Raw genomic sequence first — 25033 nt, 5'->3', positions numbered from 1 at the left:
CTGGTAAGCCCCAGGATGAAGCACTTTACATATTAATCAGGTTAGGAATCTGAGCACATATCAGGGGATTGAAATATGTAGATTTTGATGATGAATTCGTGCTCATCAGAAAACCAATGACTCATCCTAACTTCATTATCAGGAATTATTTGATGGGGGAATTGGCAGGGGGTGAGGGGGGTGGGAGAGGGAGGCGGGGAGGAGCCGGCTCTTGGTTCACAGCCCAGCCTGCCTTCTCTCCCAGAAGCATGTTTTTGCAGCAGGACAGTTGGTTTCTATGGTGCAGGACCGAGTCCTGCACATGGCCACAAAGCAGGCTCTGCTTTCCAGGGAGCTTGCTGCACTCACAGTCGCTTTAAGCTCACCCTGCTACACCCGGTCCTGGCACACTCATCTCTCATGTGCCAGTTTCCCCATCTGAGGCCTGAGGCGGCTCTCAAACGGCAGAGCTTCTGGGGCCGGGCACCCTTTGGGGCGTGGAGTCAGCTGAGAACACTCTCAGACGCTCTGAGAATGGCAAGGGGCCCTTACCCCTTCAGTAGGAATTCCTAGAAGGCATCACTGAGGATGCGAGCTTGGAAGTGGCAGGTCAAAGTGGCCAGGGACTGAGTTCAATGGATGTGGGGGGTAAGAATGTTCCAGATGGAGGCAGCAGTGAGTGCAAAGGCCCTGGGGTGGGAAGAGTATGCCTACTGTACATGGAGCAGCTGCTACTAGACTGCTGTGGTTTCAGTGGGGAGGTGAGGCGAGACTGAGAAGTATAGGGAGAAAAGGAAAGAGAAGGGGAAGAGGAAAGAGGCGGCAGAGAAATGGACAGAGAGGCAGTGAGGGAGGGGGAAGGGCAGAGGGCAGAAGCAGCAGAAACATGCAGACAGGAAAGAGCATGGCTTGAGGCAGACTTCACATGGATGCTGAGCTTGCTGCATCTGCCTTGACCCTGTCACGCAAAGTCTGCCAAGTGCTGGGTCCAGTCCCAGGTGGCAGGGAAAGGTGTCCTGTGGTAGAAATCTTGGAGAGCTCAGGTGCCTCCAGGGCTCTGCCATTTGCATGCTGAGTGAGGCTGGGCTCCTTATCTGTGGGACGAGGAACAATACCCTTTCCTCCCATTACTTACTCACTTTATATCCTGATCACAGGCCCCTTCCTTCTCTCCTCCCAGTCCCACCCTCACACCCCTCCTCTCTCCCTTCCCCCTCTCCTCAGAGAAGGGGAGAACCCCCATGGGAACCAACCCACCCTGGCACATCAAGTTGCAGCAGGACTAGGCATATCCTCTCCCACTGGGGCCAGACAAGGCAGCCCAGCTAGGGAAAAGGGATCCAAAGACAGGCAACAGAGTCCGAGACAGCCCCCATGCCAACTGACACCATTTCAATAGAACTCTCTGGAAGCTTCAGCTTCTATTATTTCTCTAGATCTCCTCTTCCCTGAAAGAAATGAGCTGTGGCTGGTCTCCTTGGCAACATGATTGCAAGTCTACAGGTGGACATGCATGTATTCATGGCCATGGCCAGGAGAACTTGGGCTGGGGGCCAAGAGGCAACCCTCTCCTATCTGATAGTCTGCTTCTGTCGGGAATCACTGAGGGCGCAGCTGGGTGACACAGACCAGGGGCTCTGGCCTCCAATCATCCAGACCACCTGGCAAAAAATAAGCCAACTCTTTTTAGAGTGGGGAACAGGAAAAGCTCTTTCCAGGGAGCCTCCCTGAACTTGTTTGAAGGAGACAAAGCAAAGAGATTCAAGCTCAACAAATGCATACGCCATGGTGATTTGAATGAGATACCCCCCTCCCCCAACCTCTGGCATGTGAATATGTGGCTCCCGACTGGTGGACCGATCTGTTTCAGGAAGCTTGGAAAGCATGGCCATGCTAGAGGAGGTATTGCAGCTGAGCTTTGAGTGCTTAAAGCCTCGACTCTCGACTCTCACCATTCCTGCTTTGTGCTTGCAGAGAGAGCAGACATTCAAGATGAAAGCCCCCAGCTTCCCGCTCCGGCCCAACATGCTTTTGCTCTACCATCATGGACTCTTAACTCACTGAAACAATAAACCCAAATGAACTCTTTCATCTATAAGCTTCCCTGGTCATGGTGTTCTGTCATAGCATTAGAAAAGCGATGAAGACACCCTCCATGGAAAAGCTGCTTTCATAGGTCATCCTAGTTAACCCTTTCAGCTTGGGGTGAGGACACCAAGATTTAGACGTCAACATTTCCAAGGTCACATGCCATGTAAGTATGGGTATCAGGTGGCCTGGACTCTAAGCCAAGCTTCTATTATTATTGATGATTGATCCCAGGGCCTTGTATCTGCTAGGCAAGAGCTCTGCCAAAGGACCATATTTCCACCCAATGGGTACTTTTTTGCAGTGTATTTGTGTGTGTGTGTGTGTGTGTGTGTGTGTGTGTCTCTGTGTGTTGCGTGCATTTGAGCATACAGGTACTAGTGACTGTGCACATGTGGAGGACAGAGAGGAAGACGTTTGGGATTCTTCCTCTGTCACTCATCAGTGAGCTGAGACAAGAGCTCACTGGATGGGAAAGCTCTGTTGGTTCGACTAGACTAGCTGACCACTGAGCTCCTAAGATCTTCCTGTCTCAAGCTCTGTCTTGCTGCAGCTGCAGGCATGCACAGCCACTCCTGGCTTTCAAGGCGGGTGCTGAGAGGTTGTGTTCAGGTCCTTGTGCTTGTTCAACAAATGTTTTTTTTTTTTTTTTTTTTTTTTTTTATCCCCTGAGCCATCTCTCCAGCCACACACCCATCCATTCTTAATCCTCACCCTGGCCCAGGGTGGCAGATTAAGAGAATAAGTTGAAGTTCAGAGGGGCGGAGCAGCACGTCCAGGGTCACACAGACAGTTGACATCATTTCCGGCTGGCCCACAGAATCTGGCTGCTAAGAAACACTGACGGCCTGCACCCCACTCCCCAAGTCAGCCATCTAGGCTACAGCTCCCACCGAAGGGAGGGACCCGGTGGAGTCATGACGACACTCCAAAGAGGCAAAGCATTGCAAATTGAATGGCAAAAAAAAAAAATCTATTTTCACATGCTGATGAAGACATAGCTGACATTGGAGGAGCGAATCGTTCCACAGAAGCACGCAAGCCGTGCTTTTCTCAAACAAAAAGATAAAAAGAAAAAAAAAAAGAAAGGAAAAAAAACACCAAAAACAAAAAAAACAAAAAAAAAAACAAAAAAAAAACCCTTGGAGTTATAGCTTAAGAAAAATAAGAGCAGCTGACTATCACAGATAAAAATGCCCTTTTGCCTAATTGGATGTTTAATAAGGACTCCTAATTAATTCCCCTGAATGGAGAGGTTTTACACTGGTGTTATCTCAGCCCCCTTGCTGACGGGGCTGTTATTTCCAGATACAGAATAATGAATCTTTTCCAGCCGGGCCAGGAGTCACCAGAGACTTGTCTACTTCCTTGTGAAGGTAATTATTCGCTAAGGCGCCAGGGAGAGGTGGGGCTCAGGAAGGAGTTGGGCGTGGATAATTACAAGCAGAGGGGCTTGGGGGGGGTTCTTTTGGGGAGCTTGGAAGCTCACTGATGGGCAGGGTTCGGAATAAGATTGGCAACTGCACAGAAATCCCTGGTAGAAGGGTGGATGGCACATCAGTGTCTGGGATGTCATCTCTGTTCAGAGTGAGGCCTAGGGACACTTGCCCTCCTGTGAACGGTGTCACTTGATGGAGGTTGACAGTCTAATAATTGTGAGTCGATTGGGCTACAAGCCGAAGTCAGGAAGCGAGCCTGTCTGCGACTCTTCTTGGCCGGGTCAAAGGCTAGGCTGTCACTGTCTGGGGAGCCTCGTGGCACCACCAGGACAACATGAAATGAAATGGGCTATCTGGACAACTCAGGCCTCGGACCAGCAATGAGGACGATGTGGCTAAATGACACAGGCCATTTGTCTACAGTGACAGGGCTCTCCTGAGCAGGAAGGCTGACAGCAGCTGTCCTATGCTGGCTGGCTGCGGTGGCTTCTGTCAGCCACAGCCTCAGAAGACAACCTGGCACAGAGGCAGCAGGTCTGAGGCAGGAGGTGTGGGACCAGAGATAATCCTCGCTGAACACCCACAGACCTCTAAGATCCAGGGGGGCAGAAAGAACAATAGGCTGGGGGGGCAAAGAAGGGTTTGGGCTGTACCTCCGAAGATCTGTGACCTTGGGTGTGTGACCTTGAAGAATCTGTTCCACACAGTTGCTTAAAGATGCAAAGGAAACCAGGAGGGACGGTGTCTGGTACCCAGTAGGTGTTCCACAGACACTTTCTTCCTCACATTATCCTAGCGTCCAGAAATCTTACCTTCGGGGGGCTGATTCTGCTTGCGAGTGAGGGCAGGTCGGCAGCACTGTGCCCAGACATAAAAACTGTGGACATCTCGGGGTACCAGGTCTCAAATCCCAGCAATCTGGGAGGAGGAGCTACAACCTGCCACCTGCCTTATGAAACGGGGGAGCAAAAGGCATTCAGGATGTAGACAGCAAGTCATCAGGAGTCTCAGTCAGGTCTGTTCACCCTTGACTTTCTCCCTGCAGTCCTGCAGGACAGTACCAAATGACTCTGGGATATTAGAGCCACCTGGCCCGGAGGGACATCCCATCCTCCTGCTGTGGCTGCTGCCCTGCAGCAGCTTGACGCTGCACCCCTGACTCAGCAGAGACTAGCAGCACCTTGAACCTGGAGCACTTGTTGGGGCGGGGAGTGGAGGAGGGGTGAGGGAGAACGGCCAGTCCCTGTACTATTTATTGCAATGTAAGGTCTGAGGAAGGGCAGCTGGAAAGCTGGGCCTGCCCAAAGCCCACTGTGCCAAATGAGTTCTTGTAACTCTACACGAGGCCCCAGAGGGCAAGCTCACTGAGGGCACAGGGATTTGCTGGCAGCACACTTGGTGCCGGAACCCACTGGGAAGGCCATGTGCCTCCTCTTGGATCTCCCTGGGGTCAAATGAGAAGCTGAGCATGGAGGACATGAGGAAAGAGGCAGGGGCTACATCCGGGTTCGTGGTCCAGAGGTGGGGCTCAACTCCCTCCCAGCTTAGACATTTACCAGCTGTGTGACACTGAGCACCCCTCTTTATCTCTTGACACCTCAGACTTTCCCCTTGATGAAGGGGGATGATGAGCTGTTGTTTTGAGAGAGGAGTGTACCTTACAGAGAGACTACACCACAGAGCCAGCTTTGAGGGGAAGGGAGAGGAGGACCCCCGAACTGGCTGGTGTGGGATTTGACCGAGAAGCTGATGGGAAACCGAGCTGTCTGGGAGAAGATTTGTGCGAAGGAGGCTAAATCCCTAAGGCTCATTTTCTTATCTGTAAAATGGTCATGCTGACCCTTAACTCCAAAATGGCATCGGAAGCTCACCAGGACAAGACAAGGGTGATATTCAGTACATGTAACAGCCCCAGTTCAGTCAAAGTAGCAAGCAATAGACACCTGTCTGTATTCTTCAGGTCCGAAATAAATTTTATGTGTGTTTACTGTCTAGAAGATAATGCTTTAAGATATGTGTGCTCGCGCTGCTAGGCACACGGTTGCTGTGGCGGAGCCCACTGGCTTATCCACCACCTCACAGGGCTAACTGAATGCCTGGCTCCCTGTGGTATCAGCCGATCACAGAAGGAACTGATGATCAGAGAAGCAGAACTCCCAAAATAGAGGAAGGCCATACATATAAAGTACAGAAATGTGGAAACACACACACACACACACACACACACACACACACAATTGGTTTCCCAGATGGAGGGGCAGGAGCTGGGGAAACGTTAAGTCAGATGAAAGAAAGCAAGTATTGTATAAATGAATGCGTGGACACTGATGAACAGCATGCAGGCTGCAGTTAATCATAGGTCTATTTTATACATTGCTCATTTGTCTCGAGGGTGCTCCCATTGCCGAAGGGCTCTCAGATTAGGCCTGGAGGGCCTGGTGCCATTCGTTTTCCCATTTGGTGGTGGGAGGCAGTGCCAAAAAGGAGGTCATGAAGACGCTTAGGAGTTTAGGCCAACCTCACACCTGTGGGCACTGGGACTTACACTGGGTTCTGAGGGTTCACTGACGGTGAGTCAAGTCTACGCTGTAAGGAGGTAGAGTTGGAGGTGGGGAGGATATGTGAAAAAGTAAAGTAGCTCAGGCCAGCGTGACAGGAAGTGAGTGACTGGGAATGTGAGGGCAGAGGTGCCTCCAATCTCAAGGACGCAGGGCTTATCCCCCCCCCCACACACACACACAAGCCAGCATAAAACTGTCAGGCAAATCTACTTGTGAAATACATGAAGAATGTCCACCGGGAGTCAGTGTGCTTCATTTTGGGTCATAGAGGTACTGGCTCTCACTCATGAATAAATCATAGGCCAACATGCATGTCAAGCTTATGTTGAGAAACTCAACACTGAATCCATTCGTAAGAGGGCTACTTCTCAATGGCTAAAACAAACCCTTTCCTTATTGTTCTTCAGGAGCTCCTCAGAGGCCCAGCGGCTTCTCAAACTTTCATCTGCCTCAAAACTCCCACAAGCAGTTAAAAAGTAAAATAACCTGGGCCTGGAGAAGCATCTCAGCGGTTAGGAGTGTATGATGGCTCTTGCAGAGGACCCGAGCTCAGTTCCCGGCACCCATGTCAGGCAGCTCCCAATCACCTCATGTAACTCTAGAGACACAGTGCCCTCTTCTGGCCTCTGCGGGCACTGCACCCACATTCAGAACATTAATTTCATTCATTCATGATTTTAAATAACAACGTGAAGTTACCATGCCCACGTGCTATTTTTGAGAAGTATAGGATTGTGGAGTCTGGAGAAGAAAAGGAGGGGTAGTGGTGTGATTTCTGAAGCTCCCTTGCAGCTGAGAATTAGGGAGAGAAATTTGAGAAGTACAGTCAGCTTTAAGGGGTGTTTTGAGAAGCAAGAATACAATCAAAAGGGCATTTGGAATAAGCTTTGGGGTCCCTAGAAGCATCAGTATCTGCCTCCCCCTCACCCTGTGTCCTGCCTGTCACCTAACAGCCAGGAGACAATGAGTTTCTGAGAGGCTCATTCCTTGCTTCACTCTTTGATGATCCTCATCGTGTCTTTCCTCAAAGCTTCCCAGGCTGGATCAGGCCCAGGACATCCACAGCAGTGCACACTGAGACCCACCGTCTCACCCCAGGGCACCCTATCACAGTTAGTGAAGGTGTCGCCTTCTCCCACCGATGGCTCTCACCACAATCAGGGCTGCATGCCCCTAGCTCAGTAAGCCTTTCTTCCTGCCCCGTCTGGCCCAGGGTTCAACATCAACAGACCTCTATGCTTTCTCTGCATCTTACCACGGCCATATCTCGGTGAAGAAAGCTAGAGAAGACGAAGCTCCACACAGGCCTGCCTTTTGAGATAGGAGATAAAACCTAGGATAGGAGACTTAAAAGAGGCCCCCAGTGGTCATCAAGTTCATGGCTGACAATGGAAGTGCGTCCATCCCTCTCTGATTGCCTTTTCTCCTGTCACCCTGGGGTTTCTAGGCGGGAGGCAAAAGGCACTAGAGGAAATCCTGGTGAGACAGGTGGCTGGTAAATTGATTCCTCCCCAGGCCTGGGGTGCAGTAGCGAGCTGTGCCCATTAAGCCTCTTCCTTATTGCTAGCTAGGTGTGCTGGTCCGAGGACGTGAATGAAGAGTTGAAACCGATGGGGATACAGAAAATGACACTAGCTGCCAGACAGCCATTTGCTTAGCAAACTGGCTAATTTTAACCTCTGCCTCTCAGACCAAAACTCTTTTGAAGGAAAAGAATAGAAAAGAAAGTGATATTTAACACAGTTCTATTTCTGTGCTACCCAGTCTCTCTCTCTCTCTCTCTCTCTCTCTCTCTCTCTCTCTGTGTGTGTGTGTGTGTGTGTGTGTGTGTCTGTCTGTCTGTCTCTGTCTCTCTCTGGCTCTAAGTAGGAGCCTAACTGATTTCTTAGTCAAAAGGTGGTGAGTGGTAGAGGGGAAATATAAAAAGGGAAAACAAACAATACAGAGACCATCCCTGGCTCACGTGGCGATCAGCCCTCTCCAGTCCTGCCCACCGCTGGGCTGTTTCTGTGTTTTTAGGACTGGCCAATGACTTGCATGATTTAAGATCTTTCCTGGCACTGATCAGCCTTCTCTGGCCAAGCAGTTTGCTGATTAATTATTAATCAGACGAAGTTTAGGAGGAGTAATCAGCAAGAGTCAGTGCTAATTTGCACATGTCCCCCAGGAAGGTGATTACTTAAAATACTTGGTGGAGAGGCTCCAGGTTAACCTTTGCAGTTAACCACAGGGTGCTGAGGTTGGCCAAGCTTCGTCCTCGGGGCAAACCCACCCTAGAGTCCTACTAAGTGCCAAGCCCAGGACCTGGGCCTTCCCCTGATTCATTCTGCAGACAATGGGGGTGGGGTAAACAGGAAGGACATTAAAAAATACAGATTATATCTGAACCAGGTATCAACAAAGGTCTGAAATAAAGTAAGATATTATGATAGACAGCTAGAGTGTGCTGAGACTCTATGGACTGAAAGGTTTTCTCGAGAAGGAGACATTCAAAGTGAACTTAATGTTTCAAAAACACACAAGCCTTTGAAATGTGTGTGTGTGTGTGTGAGAGAGAGAGAGAGAGAGAGTGAGAAAGAGAGAGAGAGAGAGAGAACTCATTAAAGAAAGACAAACAAATAAGCTGGGAAGGTGGTAGCACACACCTTTAATCCCAGCACTCAAGAGCAGAGGCAGGAGGGTCTCTCTGAGTTCAAGGCCAGGCTGGTCTACAGAGGGAGTTCCAGGACAGGGAGAGCTACACAGAGAGACCCTGTCTCAAAAATAACAACAACAAAACCCAAAAAGCAAAAACCAAACCAAAGCAAAACAACAACAAAAAACCAAAAAGACCAAAGGAATAGAAACTTAAAGCCAGTAGGGAAAGGTCCAGAGACAGGTTCTATTAGCACATCCATGGAAGGATGAAGACAAGTTGTAGCTGGGCCATGGTGAGGATGAGAGAGAGACAGGGAAGAAGTCAGAGGGTTAGGATAGACACGGTAGAAGCTTACTGCAGGACAAGGCAGAAAGCCAAGATGCAATCTGATTTGCCAACTAGAACTTTCCTTATTTCCTGGATAATGGATTCTGGGATGGGTAGAATCAGCCCAAAGTCACCGGTGGTACAGAATGGGCCGAAGCAGCTTATCCTTGGAGGTGGACTCATATGGGAAGCCATAGAGAAGGGTGGGAGAGGAACCATTACAAAAAGAAGGGGCGGGGGAGTTCAAATTGAAAAGAAACCAGCAAAATCAGTGGAAGAATAGGTAAGCCAGAGGAGACACAAACACACAATGGGATATAAGCCTGAAAAGACATGGAATTCTGATACTGTCGAACCTGGAAACATTATTCTAAACACAAAGGAGCATGCATGCAATCTGCTCATGTGAGACACCCTGAGGAGTCAGATTCAGAGGGACAGAGAGGAAAGGAGAGATGTGTGGGCAATTACGGGCAGGGCTGTTATCCAGCATCCTTAATGACACCAAATTGCACATGTGATGGAAAAAAAAATGGCAAATTTCATGCAATACATATTTCACCACACTAAGAGAAGACATCTACTTTGGATATGTTCATTTTGAGATTCCTGTTACACAGAACTTGGAGGGCTGGAAATTTAACTGAGAGCTACTGGCATACAGATGATATTGAATCTGACCTGTGAGGTCACCTGGCAATGAGGGAAGATGGGAAAATGGGAGGGTTTTTGGACCTCTTGGATCTAAGTGAAAAGGCTGGGCAGAGGAGAGCAGTGGAGAAAAAAAAGAAAAAAGAAAAAAAAAGGAGGCTCATAGGAATGGTCATGGCAGCAGGCACGTGGTTTCCTGGTAGCCAAGAGAAAGAGACTATCTTAGGGTTACTATGGCTGTGATGAAACACCATGACCAAAAGGCAAGCTGGGGAGAAATTACACTTCTAAATCATAGTTCATCATCAAAAGAGCTCAGGACAGGAACTCAAACCCGGGCAGGAACCCAGATTAATGAAGAGGCCATGAAAGGGTGTTGATTACTGGCTTGCTCCATCCGTTTTCTTATAGAACCCAGGACCACCAGCCCAGGGGTGGCCTTACCCACAATGGACTGAACCCTTCCCCATCAATCCCTAGCTTGGAAAATGTCCTACAGGCTTGCCTACAGCCGGAACTTATAGAGATATTTTCTCACACTAGGCTCCCTGCTCTCTAATGACTCTAGCTTATGGCAAATACATTGCTAGGAAACCAAATCACATGAGGATGGATAAGTGACACTGGGTTTGACCACCTGGGGATCTTAGCAGGGTCTGGTTTAGTGACAGTGTTGGGCATAAATAAGAAAGAGAATGGCCTCAGCACCTGGTGTAGCTGAAAAATATGGAGTAAGTGACTGGGGTGGAGAAGCAGAATTTTGTGGGTGTCATTTTGGTTTCAGTTTTAGATTGGTGGATACTAGAACGTGGCTTTGTGCTGTTAGGTGTATCTGGAGTGGTCAAAAGATGGGGCAATAAGGGATTCAAGAAAAGAGAAGATGACTCTTGCATGACTCAGGGACGGTCTGGAAAAGGAACCAGAAGCCGTGACTGGGCTAGAATGGTGAAAAGCCCATGCTGGACTTTCAATTCATCGTCCCTGCCATGCCACTGGAGAAGGCCCCATATTCCAGATAGTGTGGCCACCAGATGGTGGAATGTTCTTGAGTCTGAGTGCCCACTTGAATGATTCTGCGATTCTGGATTAAAGACACTTTCAACAAGTAAGAAATGTTCCTTAGTGGTATTACATGGCTGAGTTTCAGGGTTGATGGTCTTTTCTTCTTAAAATTTATCTATTTTATGTATATGTATTATTTTATCTGCATGTCTGTGCAACATGAGTATATGGAAGGAGGCATTGGTTTCCCTGGGGCTGGAGATACAGATGGCTGTGAGCCATCATATGGATACTGGGAATAGAGCCTGGGTTCTCTGGAAGAACACCCTGGGTTGATGGTTTTCAAAGTAGGGTGGAGTCAAGAGATGAGGCTGGGGTGGGAGGCAAGGGCTAGTTAGAGCCGAATGAATCTTGCATGCCTTATCAAGGCCTTGAATTCTGTTCTGTCAGACAACAGAATGATTGAAAGCTTTCGCCTGGGGCTTAGCATGTCAGAGCTGCATTTTAATTAAGCCATTCTGGTGGCAGTAGAGAGAATGAATTAGAGAGAGCTAAGATGCTGGGAGATCAGGAAAAAAAAGGCGGGGCTATTAAGACCTACAAAGAAAAGAAGATGATGGGCTGAGCTCAGGGAGTGGCAGCAAGAGCAGGAAGTCATGTTGTAGAAGGTACACTGGGAAAACTTAGCCCTTAATTGAATGTGGTTGGTGAGAAGGGGACCGAGTGGGGACAAGCCTCAGGATTTTAGGTAACTAGGCAGTGCCAAAAACCACAAAAAGAAAATGAATGTGGTCTTCATGCAGGTCACAATGAGCAGAGACGGGACAAACTGGGTTAGAGACAATTTAGTCCTGTGGCTGGGCAACTCCCATCATGTGATTGGCTCTATGGATTGATATTCAGAGGAGAGGTGGGCTAAGGAGGCACCTTTAGGTTTCAAAGAGAAAAGAAAGCAGGAAAGCTCACCCAGAGAGGAGGTGTTCCTTGAGCAGGCCAATAAGGCAGGAACAGAGCCTTGAGGGAAGTTGGGATATGGTACCAAGGTGGAGCACTTGCTTAGCATTTGCCAAACCCTTGATGCAAACCTTAGCACTACAGCAAACATAAAACAAAGCCCAAATTCAGAAGGAGGAGCCTGAAGGTGGAGAAAAGAGTTACAGAACACCCTTCAAGATGACATCTGAAATGCCTTTGGAGTCAGTGATTTTTTTTTTTTTTTTTTTTTTTTTTTTTTTTTTTTTTGGTCCAGGGATGGGTTGCCTTCTGATAATGCTCTCCACGTGAATGAACTCAGGGAGGCTTGAGCTCAGGGAGGCTGTGGCTGGAAGGGGGAAGTAGTTGAGGGGAATAACAGGGACCAAAGAAGCTTGGGTTCAGCTCCCTGTGGTGGTGCACACCTTTAATCCCAACACTAAGGAGGAAGAGGCAGGTAGATCCTTGTGAGCTGGAAGCCAGCCTGGCCTACATAGCAAGTTCTGGCCCAGCCTGGTCTATACTGTGGGACTCTCTCTAAACAAACAAACAAACAAACAAGCAAACAAAAACCCAGAAGCTTTGGTGACAAATGGCCTAGGTCATTGTCTTCCATGAAGTTTCCATATTTGGACCAATTTCCATCCTTCCCAAATGACCCAGAATGTGGAGTCCAACCATTCAAACAAATTCTCAAATGCCGGTTTTCTATGTGCATGCTGCTGTCTTGATGAACCTTCGAGCATCACACCCTAGCCACTGGTTAGAGAAAAACCAAAATTAAATGACGTATAAGCTCAGAGAGAGAGAGAGAGAGAGCGTGCACAAGGGAGAGAGAGTGTGCCAAGGACATAGGTCAGTGCTAGGAATGTGGAAAGTGATTGCAGGAGCCATAGAAAAGAGAAGCGCTGGTGGAATGCAGGCTAGGCTAAGCCAGGAATGAGTGGAGTGCATATTTGTGGCCAAACAAGGAAATGGAGACCTTGGACATTCTGAATGAATCAACATTGTTCTGGAAGACAGGACTTGCCAGAATGTGGGGCCCCCCCAGAAGGGCCCAAAACAATTCCTTCCATCTGTCTTAGCTGTGCCAACAGGCACCTGGCAGCTTCCCGGGAGAGGTCGAGGACAGCGTCTTGTTGTCTGTGCCCTTCACAGCCCTGGCACAGGCCTCCTAGCAGATGAAGTACTTAGTATAAACCTGTTGCATGTCGTCAGAGCCATGGGGGGCGGGGGCAGGCCAGCTGCCTGACTTCCACCTCCCACACACAGAACTGTGAGCCCCGAGCTTCAGCAGAGCCCCTGTGTCTATGGCAGACAACACAGCCTTGAGCCCTGCTCTCCCAGCTCAGCCTTTTGTTCTCTTCCTGAAAGCATGTTCTCACCTGCAAAAGGTGGGAGAGGTGGCCACATTGCTTCTCAGTACAGAGCTTGGGAACTGGGGCGTGGCCCTATGGACCTGTGCATGCCAGTGGTCTCCTAGGGCACTAATCCTTTCCTATGGCTTTGCTATGGAGCTTGTAATGCTATTTCCAACTCCGAGAGATGCATGAGATGAGATTTTAAAAGGCTAGTTATTTATGGCCTGGCTCCTGATGGATACAACAGATGCGATTTCATGGGCTCCATCAGACGCGAACAGTTTCTTGGTGTGGTTTAAAGCAATGCCGTGTAGCAGGCAAGGAGAGGTAGTGAGGGCATCACACAGCTGGGGACCGCAGCAGGTTCCTAGTCTCGGCCTCATTTGGTCTGCTTGCTCACCACATCTCCTGAGTTAGGATTTACATCCTTGGTCCTCATAACATTCCCCACATCTTTCTGGGCATGTCAGCCAGTGTGGGACCTTGATCCTGCTCAGCTTCTGACATTCAGGGAGGACAAAACCTCAGAAGACACATTCCATATCACGCATGAGGTACAAAGGCAGACAGGGCAAGCTAGCCCCGCCCCAGCAGGAGGGTTCCAGCTTCCACCCTTCCCCTCGGTGATGGGTCCCCGACCCTTCTCTCATGGGTCTTTGCTGCCCTTCCTCCCCCACCCTGCCCATTTCTGTTGGCGACTTCACAGAGGCCTGCTGTTCACTCTGTGATTGCTTGGGGATCATGAGTTCCGCACAGCACAGGCCCGGTTTGTCTTCTCAACCGCCATGCTCTGCCAGGGACAGGCCCAAAGCCAGACAAGGCAGAAGCCAAAGAACTAAGTGGAGATAGATTAGCTGTGGTGGAAGGAGGAGACTGGCGATAGAAATGGGGGCGGCCTACAACAGTGTTGACTCTTCGGGGAAATCTAACACCAAATTTGGCTGGCTTGACTGCTGAGTTCACTGACCACCCTTATAGGTCTTATCCCAAAGTTGTGCTCTTCAGAGCTATGAACTGCCCTGTCCCTGCAAGCAGCCTTATTTCCATCCTTACTGTAGACTTGGCTTCCTTACAATGCCTGTTTTATGCTAGAGTGGCCAGCATGTACTTATTACCTCTTTCCTCTACAGCAGCCCCATCTCTTCCCCTGTGTACTCTGTTCAGTGGATGCCTCCCACAGTCATTCATTAGGAGTTATGGCTGGCTCCCAACCCCCCTCCTATCCTTCCTGTGAGCCTCCAGGTCTCATGTAGCTCAGGCTAGCTTCAAATTCACTATGTATCCGAGGATGACCTTGAATTTGAGGATCATCCTACACCCTACCCTCCTGAGTGCTGGGATTGTAGGAGTGCCTGTGGTGGTGCTCCCGCAATCACTTTCCACATTCCTGGCACTGACCAATGTCCTTGGCACTCTCTCTCTCTCAGCGTATCTGAGGCTAAGGATTGAGCCCAGCACTTCGTACATGCTAAGCACGCACTCTACCAACTGAGCTGCCACCCCAGCCCTGGAGCTGAGATGTTCTTAATGTCTTCCCTTCCCCACCTCAGGGTTGCAGGAGCCCAGGCAGTTCCCTCTGCTGCCCTGGTGGCTGCAAACCAGTTTTACAGCTTTCTTCTGGGCCTTCAAGTTTGACCCCACTAAAATTCAGAGTTTTCTTGCTCCTGTGCTTAAGGTTTTCAGTAGCTTTCCAACTTGGCGACCCTCTCTGTGAAAAGGGCAAGACTCTCCCTGAGCCCACGCTCTTCTGCTGTTCATCTTGACCTTCATGCACTGCCATCTCCCTGCCCCACTCCTTGCACCTGGCTTACAATGCCCCCCAACACCACAGATCCTTCCTTCTTGTTCCAGTCTGGTAGCAAAATCTTATTCATTCTTCTGCTCAACACAAAACCACCCCTGGGGGACACATTTCTCAGAACCTCAGATGTAATCTGACAAGAGACTGACAATGTGTTTGAAGGACAGACAGCCTTGATGTTCAACTTTCCAGCCCCTAGGGTACCCACCCTTGAACTCATCCCTACCCCACTCCCAGGAAGAGGTCTGCGGTTATGTGACCTGACTGTGGCCAATGGGAATACCTCTGGTTTCAAAGTTTTGAGGGGGTGGGCACGGGATTGAGTGCGGCTGTGGTACGGCCTCTGCAAGAACAATCAAGAAAGGCAGGGATTCCATAGCCAGCCCCCCAAACATTACCCACTATCACCGTTGTTCTTGGTTACTCTCTTGGACACTTCCAAAATTTGATGGTAAGAGCCACACATTTGGCTCATAGAACCTGGAAAGCTGAAGTTAGTACTGACCTGGAAGCTTCATGATTACTGGCTAGCTTTCACAGTGCTGGAAGGTATTATGCATGCTCCAGCGGGAAGAAAAATGATTATCAGCCTCATCTCGCTGTGAACGTGTAAGCTGTAGCAATGACTAGCCTGTCAAGAGAAATGCCCACTGGTAACAGAGGCACCAATGCGGTGGGTGTAACCAAACGCTTTCTGATTGGATTTAAGGCCCTCTCTACGATAAGAGAACTTGTTCCCGGCACCACTAAATGGGCCAAGAACCTGAGGTCAGCTAGGTCACGGGCCTTAAAGGAGAACCTACCACTGATATTCTGCCAAATGGACGTACTATTAAACTGACTTCTAAAGATATTGTTATAACCACAAATCAGAAAATCTCTCAACCCTCATCAGAGATGCTTCTTGTGGTAGATGGCAACTGACACAGAAACCCACAATTGGTGAGCATGAAGAGAGTAAGAGGCTGCAGAGTGCTCGGCCCATTGAGCACAAAATGGAACATCATCACAGCTCCTCTCCTCCCCGCCAAACTCAAGGATCCCCGTGGAAGAAGGGGTGCAGCAATAACAAGAGCTAGAGGCAATAGCTGACTACAGCTAAGCAGTGTTTCCTAGGCCCAGCAGGGGAGTTGCACTATGAACTGACGGCAGTGGCTGTGACAGCCTGGACAATCGAGCCAGACAAAATCCTGGCATGCTGTGGGCAGTAGGTCAGGAAGTCCCACACCTAGCTGAGGAACCACTGGCAACTGAGAGCTGCTGGGAGAGGGGGGTCCTTTTTATTCTTCAGGGATGTGGTCCTTGAGAGGTGCCCTACACTCATGGCCATGTTGGCTGTACTAAATGGACTTGACGTGTTCAGAAGAACAGAAGAGAACACATGAAATTGGGAGGGGATGGTGATGGTGGGAATAGAAGAGGAAGTGGAGGGAGGGGACAGGACGTGGCTTGATCCAAACACATTAAATTCATGCATGAGCTTCTCAATCAATAAAAATTACATAAGAAAGAAAGAAAGGCATCATGTTCCCTTCCTTCAAGAACAGCTAACATGGGTTGCAGGGACCAAGGGAAGTCATTTTTGTCTACTCATGCATAAAGCCTGCCTGAAAATAAAATGAATCCATAAACCCTAGGGAAAAGAGATGGCATTATTTGTCCACCTTGATCCAGTGGCACTTGAAGCCAACTCCTGGATTTTTCCACGACAGAAGCCAACACATTTCCTTTTTAACTTAAGTCAGTTGAAAATGGGGTTTCGATTGTTGAGCTGAAAGAGTCCTGGCCATTGCATTTCTCTTTTCAGGCCCTGGGAGAACCTCCTTTATACCTCTTAGAAAAATACCTAACGTATGATATTGTAAAACCATCAAATAATACTCTCCTTGTGGCACTAGCTGTGAGCCCCAGGGTCCAGCACGGTGTATGGCTATTACAAAAACGTTTGTGAAGTGAATAAATAACTCCCCAGGACCCCAGTCTGTGTCTTTGTGTCCTCAGCATTTAGGAAAGCCCAGTTCATGGAAGGGTCTCAATTAGTGGTTATGAAAAATATATAGGAGGGAGCAGCACAGCACACAGATAATCTGAACTAACTGTTGGCTGTGAATGAACAAATAAGCAAATAGGTATTGTGAGCAGACCCCCACAGGCATACGGCGTGTGCCCTCTGATTCTGGCTGCTTCTAATGGGCCCACAATGAAAGACCTAGTCAAAAGTCACTGAGATCAAATGGCTCCGGTGTGCTCAAATCCCATGTGTCGAGTGCCTAATAATTAAAATAAGGTCTTTCAAAAGGAGAGAGAGTAGCCCCAAAACACTGAAACTGACTGTCTGTAAAGTAGACTGGAACTTTCGTGTCCCCAACTATACAAACAAAAGCAAGTGAAGGAAAGGAGAAACAACGGAAGGGGGACTCTGAAGGTGAGGGTGGGGCCTAAGAAGCCCATCGAGAACGGGCCTGGGGTAGTTCCCACACTGTGAGTCCTGCACCAGGGAGGAGCCCGGCATCGGTACACACGTTGGACCCTCTCTGCATGCTCTATAGCGCGAACCCCATTTTCAAGCGTGAAAACTAAGGTTCAAAGGAGTCGTTTACTGTCCTGGGATTAACAGCTTCGGAAGGCCAAGTGTAGCTGACTCCCATGCTGTCCTCTTCTCATCTCGATGGCATGGTGGAGCTTGAAGCCTAACCCCAGAGGGGCTGCAATGGGAAGATGGGCCACAAGACAGAGGAAGGAGGAAGAGGGACAGGTCTAGTGGTTTCTGTTCGGACTTCCCTGCAATGATCACCCCATTCGTGGAGAGGCCATCTTTGTAGCCAGCTGGCAGCAACTTCTCATCTCAACTCGACCCAACGTCCTCCAGAGACCCAAGTTCGAGAGCCTAACAAAGCTTCTTGCATCTTCAAGCCCAGCCCTTGGAAGATACCAGGGTCCCTCGAAGACAATCATCAATGCTGAGGAAGTTTTCACTTAATGTGCTTGGCAAGGCATGGGGTCCACTGAGGGTCAGAGGTCAAGCCCCCCCCCCACTGGATAAGAGTATTACCTGCAGAGAGAACACCACTCCACACACACACACCCCATGTCAGCCAAAAAAAAATCCAGTGTGTATATGTGTATTCACACCCATGAAAGGGACAGGATGCTGGCTCTGTGGTTTATGTGGGTGGCAGGGATGTAGAGGGATATGCCCAAGTACAATGGCAGCATATGTGTGTCAGGGTAGGGCAGACTGCGTTGGGATTATTCAAGCACTGCTCAGGGCCAATCCCCTGCTCCCACACGATGAAGGAAGAAAGAGAGAGTCTAAGTCCTGGGACTTTCTAAACACGGTGGAACAGCCCAGCTCAGGGCTCAGGGTAGTAACAGCCTTTTCCACAGCAGGCACCCAGGGATTCTGGGAAAACAGTATAAACCAGGGGGACTAACTCCCCCCCCCCCGGCCCCGGTGTTGTATGCTGATGCTCTCCGACATTGGGCAACCCCGCTGCTCATCTGTGGTCCCCCCCACCCCCGCCCCATCTTTCACTGTATCACCTCGAGGTTGCCAGGTGATTATTTCCTGCCGCACTCTTGGCTGCTGGTTTCCTTTGTTTTATGAACTCCTGTGCCGAGGGGTGGCAGGCTCACTTTTAAAATAGCTTTACTTGGTGAAACAGAAGATTACAAACCATTCCTGCACCAGCCCAGAACATCCCAATGAACCCAGTCCCTCATGAAAAACCCCAATGTTTTTCTCACTTGGCAGAGAAGAAAATGGAAAGTGAGTCAGGCGTAGCACTTGCCCCCTTGCCTCAGAATCCATTGCAACCTGGTGCCGGGGCAGGGGGTGGGAGCTACGCTCTTCCAAAGGACTCCCGTCTCCTTCACAGATGAACAGATGCCCACTTATTCAAATCTGCCTCTTCCAAGAGGACCCAGAGTTCAAGAGCACAGCCTAGAATCTTATCTGCGCTCACAAACTGGTCTACCCAAACCAGCAGCATAGCTTTTTGCAAGTACCCGGGGAGCCTTGAAGGAGAGGTGCAGGGGAGAAAGTTGCTTCTTCCCCAAGCTTACTTCACCTGTAAGTGCCAGGTTTGTATAAATTTAGAGCAGCAAATGCATCCCGCCAGGCACCTGTAACACCAGCCCTCCGAATAAGCAGAAATGAATTTAATCTGATGGCAAAGAGTTGGAGATGACCCTGCCAACTTTCTCTTCTGTGTAATGTCTTCCCCACCGGGTGACTGAAAGGAATAGGCTGACGCTTTGAGATCTGATCCAGTCCAGAAGTTCGGGTGGAGTGTAGACTCACAGCTGGGGGCAGAAGCCACACTCGGTCATTTGGCCCTAGGGTGAGCAACCAAGTCAAACAGGCCTGAGGCTTGAAGAGAGGGAGCTGGTGGGAACATTCACCCTTATGTCTGTCTATAAAAGCTGAAGCAACAGACCTAATAAACAAGCCATGTCACAGTCTTAGCAGTGAGAGAAAGACACTGAGTGCTAGCTAGCTAGCTACACTGCCATGGAAACCCATCACAGACACCATGCTGGAACTAGTTGAAAAGACAGGATTTGAGTGGGGTTAATCTGAGCCCTGAGCTCTGGTCATTGGCTTCCTCTTTTCTAAAGGGAGGGAAATTATGCTTTGTAGGAATCTTATGAACATGCAATGATTTTGCAGCTATGAGGAACTTAGGACTGGCCTGGCACCTATGGGTAGAAAAGGTTCCATAATTGCCACTTTCATCACATTCTATTTTGGAGGGCTCTGCAATGATGCAAGAGAAATTTTCATGATTCCATGCTAAGTTAAAAATACATGAGCGGAGATATTTGGATACTATTTATAATATTAAAATAAATAAATAGCCAGCTTAAAAAAAAAAAAAAAAGGTCAAAGGGGCACACCCCACCCCACGCTTTTCATCAGTGTCCCTTACTTCTGTCTTTTCATGTTTTCTCCAAGGAGCACAAAGACTACATTTGCCTTCAGGAAAAAAAAAAAAAAAAAAAAAAAAAAAAAAAAAAAAAAAAAAAAAAAAGAGCATTTTATAAAATGAGGCTGGGCTCCCAGGGTCTGCAGGATGGGCAGCTCAGGGGAATGCCAGTCCTTTGCTTCCACAGTGCCCAGAGGCACATTTATAGGACACACTCAACCTTCTGGATGGACTTCTTCACCAACAGAGAGCACACTCCTCAATGGATTGCATCTGGCTCAGGAGAGATTTTCTCTTCTTTTTTCTCAAGGCAGGGTTTCTCTGTGTAAAATAGTGGCTGTCTTGGAACTCACTTTGTAGACTAGCTTAACCTTGAACTCACAAAGATCTGCCTGTCTCTGCCTCTGAGTGAGTGCTAGGATCAAAGGTGTGTGTCACCACCACCTGGCTCAGGAGGGTTTTTTTGTTTGTTTGTTTTTACCATGATGATAACTGGCATGGAGGAGGCATGCAGTCATGGCCTTCCATCCTTCCCCTCCCTCCCAGCTCCCTCTCTCCCTGCCTGACCATCACCCCAGTAACTACCCTAATTTGTATCCTTAAACATTAGCCTCCCCTGGCTCTCAAGCCCCTACTTCCTGCTTTGCCAGGAATATTCAACAATGCCCTTCTGCCCCGTGTCCCATGCCCTGAGCCATTCCTGCTACAAAATCTACAAAGATGCCCACTCCAGTCTGTCCTATAACTTTTCTTCGGAATCCCAGTGTGACGCAAATACTCCTGGACTTCCTTATTCTGTTTAGAGAGTCACAGAGGGACTCTAAGGGCACACATTATATGTCACACAACCATGGGAAGGCCGCTCACACAGAGGGAAGCAGGGTACGTCCCTAAGCCATCCTCAGTCTTCTTAGGCACACGCTGACACTGTGGGCTTGCAGGCACCAATGAAGGATGGCTGTCGGGCCCCTAATCCTCCCATGTCCTGCCTGACCTGCCAACATCTGGGCATGTTCGGGATGTCCAGGAAAAAGAGCAACCCTCTGGCACAGCTGGCAAGAGGGAGGGGAGTCGCTTCATTGCTCCACACACACGCACTGCCCACATCTCAAGGCACCAGCAGTGGTTGGAAAAGCAATGGCACCCAAAGGTGCTTGTGTCATCCAGAAATGCACATTGATTCCACACAGCACTACCAAGACCCCATCCAAAGCTTGTGTCGTGAGACCAAAACACTTTCCGCTTTAGTTCAGGTTCCTCACCTGAGTTCCAGCCTGAAACTAACAAGGACACACTTCAAATCAGATACGGAAAAAAAAAAAAATCCCTGTATAAACGAAGCTCCACTTTAAAACCGTGCACTGATTTCTCATTATGATGAGATGCAAAGACTCCAGGGTTCAAAACAAGCCAGTGGGAAGGAGGATGAAAAGGACACCTTGGGCAGTCTGGTCCTCCCCAGCTGCAGAGGCCACGAGGGAAGGAGGGGGGTGCTGGCAGGAAACTCACCAGAGAGAGGAGCCTTCGGTCCCTGTGACCTCCAGGAAGTCATAGCCATCCTCTAGCTGGAAGTCAATAAAAACCAGGGCGATGGTGTCGCCAAGCTCAGCCAGGATGGTCCACGTGCAGTCAGCATTGTTGTGATACTCGGCAGGAAAGTGTGGGCTGGAGATGATGCCACTCTGGCCCCGCAGGGTCCCGCCACAGGCGTCATCCGCTGTGGGGAAGGACAAGAAGTGCCTATGAGTGGTAGGGTTCCTGCCTCCTGATTTCACCCATTTTGGGGGCAGAAGAAAGGGTCCTGGCATCTGATTGTATGACAATGGTCACAGGTCTGGTCTCCTAAAAGGACAGCTCACTCTTTAAGGACATAAATAAATAGTGGAACATGTTGCTTAAACGAGTCAACTTAAGGAAGAAAAACCAAAGAGGCCACATTAGAGCTGGGGTTTGCTAGATAGAGTAGGTTCCTGGAGGAGGGAAGCAAATGGCTTCATCTGAAGGTCCTGGGGGTTAGGGACATCTGAAGGAAGGGGCATTCAATCTCAACCTTGACAGAAGAATAGGAGAAGGAGAAAGGAATCAGGAGGAAGCAGTGGGTGTTGAGAAGGAAGTGGATCAGGGTGGACAATGAAAGTGCAAGGGTGCATGAGCCCTTCAGGAGTCAGAGTGGGAGGAAGGAGAGGTGAGCTAGAAAAGCTGCCAAGTCTTGCTGAAGGGTTTGGGCTCTGCCTGGAAGATGGAAGGAGAGCTGCATTGTGGTGAAGGCAAGGCTCTCAGCAGGGAGTTGGAAGACAGAGCCAGAGTAGAAAGAAGCCCTTGGTGTGGCTGAGATGGAGACAGGACGGTAGAAGCCGTGGGAGGGTGGGCCTGGGGTGGGGGAGACTGAGGAGGGTGGATTACAGCAGGAGCGAAAGGGCTCCCGAAGGATCCCAGCTCTGACAGGTTTGGGGGTGATGTGAGGAAGGGATGGAGGTGTGGGTAGTGGGGTGCATAGAGGGGGTGGAGGTAGGGGTGGCACTGTGTTCTCACTCAGCTCAGCAAATTTTCCTCTTGTGAGTCCTGTCCTAGACCTTGGTCTGCAGAGGGTGGGGCCTGTACCTGACTTTTGCCTACTCTCTCAGGCCCAAGGATACTGATGTCTCCCACAGCACACAACTTGAGGTCCTGGGTGCTCCAGTCACCACAGTGATGGCTGCCCCTCCCCACCTCAGCCTGATCTCCCATCCTCTTTCATGATGGCAAGGCTGGATGGATGCAGGAGGGCTAGCCTGACCCTCTGTACTCACTCCATAAAAAACCATCCCTAACTTCCTGTCAGGTGGGATCAGGACCCACCCCCAGTTTCCTGACACCCCCACCCCCGGCTAGGGCACCACAAACCTCCTTTTGGCTCCTTTCACCTATCTCTCTTTCTAGAATCTTCTCTCTCTCTCTTGTTGAGCCTGGCCACCCCCTCCCCCAAGCTTTCAGGTCTTAATCTAAGTGTTACTTCCTCAAAGATCTTTCCAGAAACAACACCCTCTGCCTCCCATCCCCCACCCTCCACCCCCTTCACACACACCATATGCTTTCTTATAATTACTCCCCACACTCTTTGGTCAGTGACATTATCACGTATTTCATATCTAGTGGTTAAACTCCGTGAAGGCAGAGACTATCTGAGATCAGCTTCCAGCACATTTCCTGGTGTAAAATAGGCATTCAGTGAGTATCTGATGAATGGGGAGACTAAGCAGAAAACTGAAGATCGGAGAAGTTAGGTTACATTGTTGAGGCCACACAGAAAGTGGCTAAGTTGGGATTCTAGCTGAGTCTGTATACCAGAATAGGGGTCTCTTCCACACTAAAGACCTTTCCAGTTTGACAGTGGCTTGTTAAACCATTGGAAGATTTTCAAATGTCCCAACATTAGCCAGGGACCCCTGGACCATACTGCAAGCAGGAACTTGGTCACAAAAAAATCGTTAGGCCAGAGTCACCTGTGTGATCAGAGGAGAATTTGTCATTCTTCTGTGTTGGGCTCCTCTGAACCCCCGGCTCTGGAGCCATCCTGTTCTGATTGAAGATGCTGTAAAAGCTGTTTGGAGATTTCCTCGCACTTTAAACAAGACATCGTATTTCATAGTTACAACTTTGGAATCGTAAAATATAACCTTCAGCTCACACCAAGCCCTAAAATATTCATCTACACTTTCTCCTCTGGCAGTGGGCCTCCTGTACCACCATCAAGTCATGCTCTCCAGCACACAGGTACTCGGTGCTGATATTTGCCTTTCCAAGCTTGTGGCTTTATTTATGGTTGGCTTTAGCTCCTCCTGAAGTCTCTCCAATTAACCATGATTTCAGAAAGCCACCTCTCTGTCCCCTCTGCCTCTGTTAGCTGCTCAGTGACTCAGTGCAGGAAGGAATGAGAAGAACCAGGAATGTGTGTGTCAGGCCTCTTCCAAGAGCAGCCTGGGATGCCTGGGAGCCATGGGGTCCTGGCCGGAATCAGATCTTCCCCACCCTATGCTTTCATAAATACCAAATATCCCCATAACTAATTATGAGTATTCTGTCCATCTCCTCCTGCTCAGGGTCCTTAGCCTCCGAGGAATGAAAAATACCACAGGGCCTAGAGTGGAGTCACTGTCCTGGAACTCCAGAGTGAAAACAGGAGCAGCAGGGCTCTGACCCCCTAAAGTCAGAGCCTTGAGGCAGGTACATAAGAACACTCAGCAACCCAAGTTCCCCCTATGGCTTCAACTGCACACACGTTTCAAAACAATGCACGAAGAAATCTGGGACCCCTCACCTGTACTGAGATGCATGTACACCTCCTAACAAAGCAATTGGCCACTCTGACCTGTGGTTCCCTAAAACCCTTAGTTACTTTGACAACCTCCTCCTGGAACTTATCCTAAAACTAGAAACAGGGAAATGATCTAGTCTGAATTGGCTTTAGGTGCACATGCAGAAAGGAAAACTGTGTCCTCAGAATGAATTCTTAGAGAAAACCCCTGTTTACCATCCTTTGCCTATGCAGGAATGGATGTGCATGCGATTAAAAGCAGATGAACCGTGGTAGAAGGTATGTGAAGTGGACTAAGGCTTACATAACCCAAGTTTCTACATCTAAACAAGAAGACCACTTACTCAGTGTGCCTGGAAATCAGCTCCTCTTCCTCCCAGAACCACAAATGGAAGTAATGATGGAGGCTCATGAGAATAATCTAATAATCTAATCTGCCATTAGTCACATTCATTTCATAGACAGTGTTCCCTCGTCTGGGTCTCCTGAGCAGAGAGCTATGGTCAGCTCTTCCTGTACAGTTTCACAAAGCGTTCTTCAAAAGGTTTGTGTTGAGATCCTGACTCTAGCAAGGAGAGCCAGTCATCAAAAGGTGACAGGATTCTAAGAGCCCTGCCTTCCTCTAGAGTGACCCATCAATGGGTTCATAATTTGATGGGAACTTCCAGCCATGAAGGCAAAGTTGGAAAAAGTAGGTTGCAGGAGTGTGTCCTTTGAGGCTGTCTCTTTTGCTGTGAACCCATCTTCCCTCCCAGCTTCCTAGATGTCTTGAGCGAATAGCTTCCTTCACATATTCCTGCCCCCACGCCACTCTGCTTCCTCTTGAGCCCAAGGCAAGGGAGCCAGCTTGGCCTTGAGCTTCTGAAACTACAAGCCAAAACAAATCCTTCCACCTATTTAGTTGTTCCTCTCATGTATCTGTCATAGAGATGGACTCCTGATCAGTGCGGGGTGGATTAGGGAGCTCTTCTTTGTGGACTGTCCCTCATAGG

The 25033-nt window shown here is 49.1% G+C and overlaps 1 protein-coding gene across 1 annotated transcript in view; it reads right to left on the bottom strand.

The window, feature by feature from the left end:
• Csmd2 (CUB and Sushi multiple domains 2) overlaps positions 1–25033 on the bottom strand; it is a 547489-nt gene that overhangs the window by 311738 nt on the left and 210718 nt on the right. Inside the window, exon 5 of the mRNA XM_055610909.1 lies at positions 21257–21464. Coding sequence (XP_055466884.1) covers positions 21257–21464 — 208 coding nt within the window. The remainder of the gene's footprint in view (positions 1–21256; positions 21465–25033) is intronic.

This window comes from Psammomys obesus, unplaced genomic scaffold, assembly GCF_907164565.1.
Source record: "Psammomys obesus unplaced genomic scaffold, mPsaObe1.curated_primary_1811, whole genome shotgun sequence".
NCBI classification, from domain to species: Eukaryota; Metazoa; Chordata; class Mammalia; order Rodentia; family Muridae; genus Psammomys; species Psammomys obesus.
This window is presented reverse-complemented; position numbering and strand designations above follow the sequence as displayed.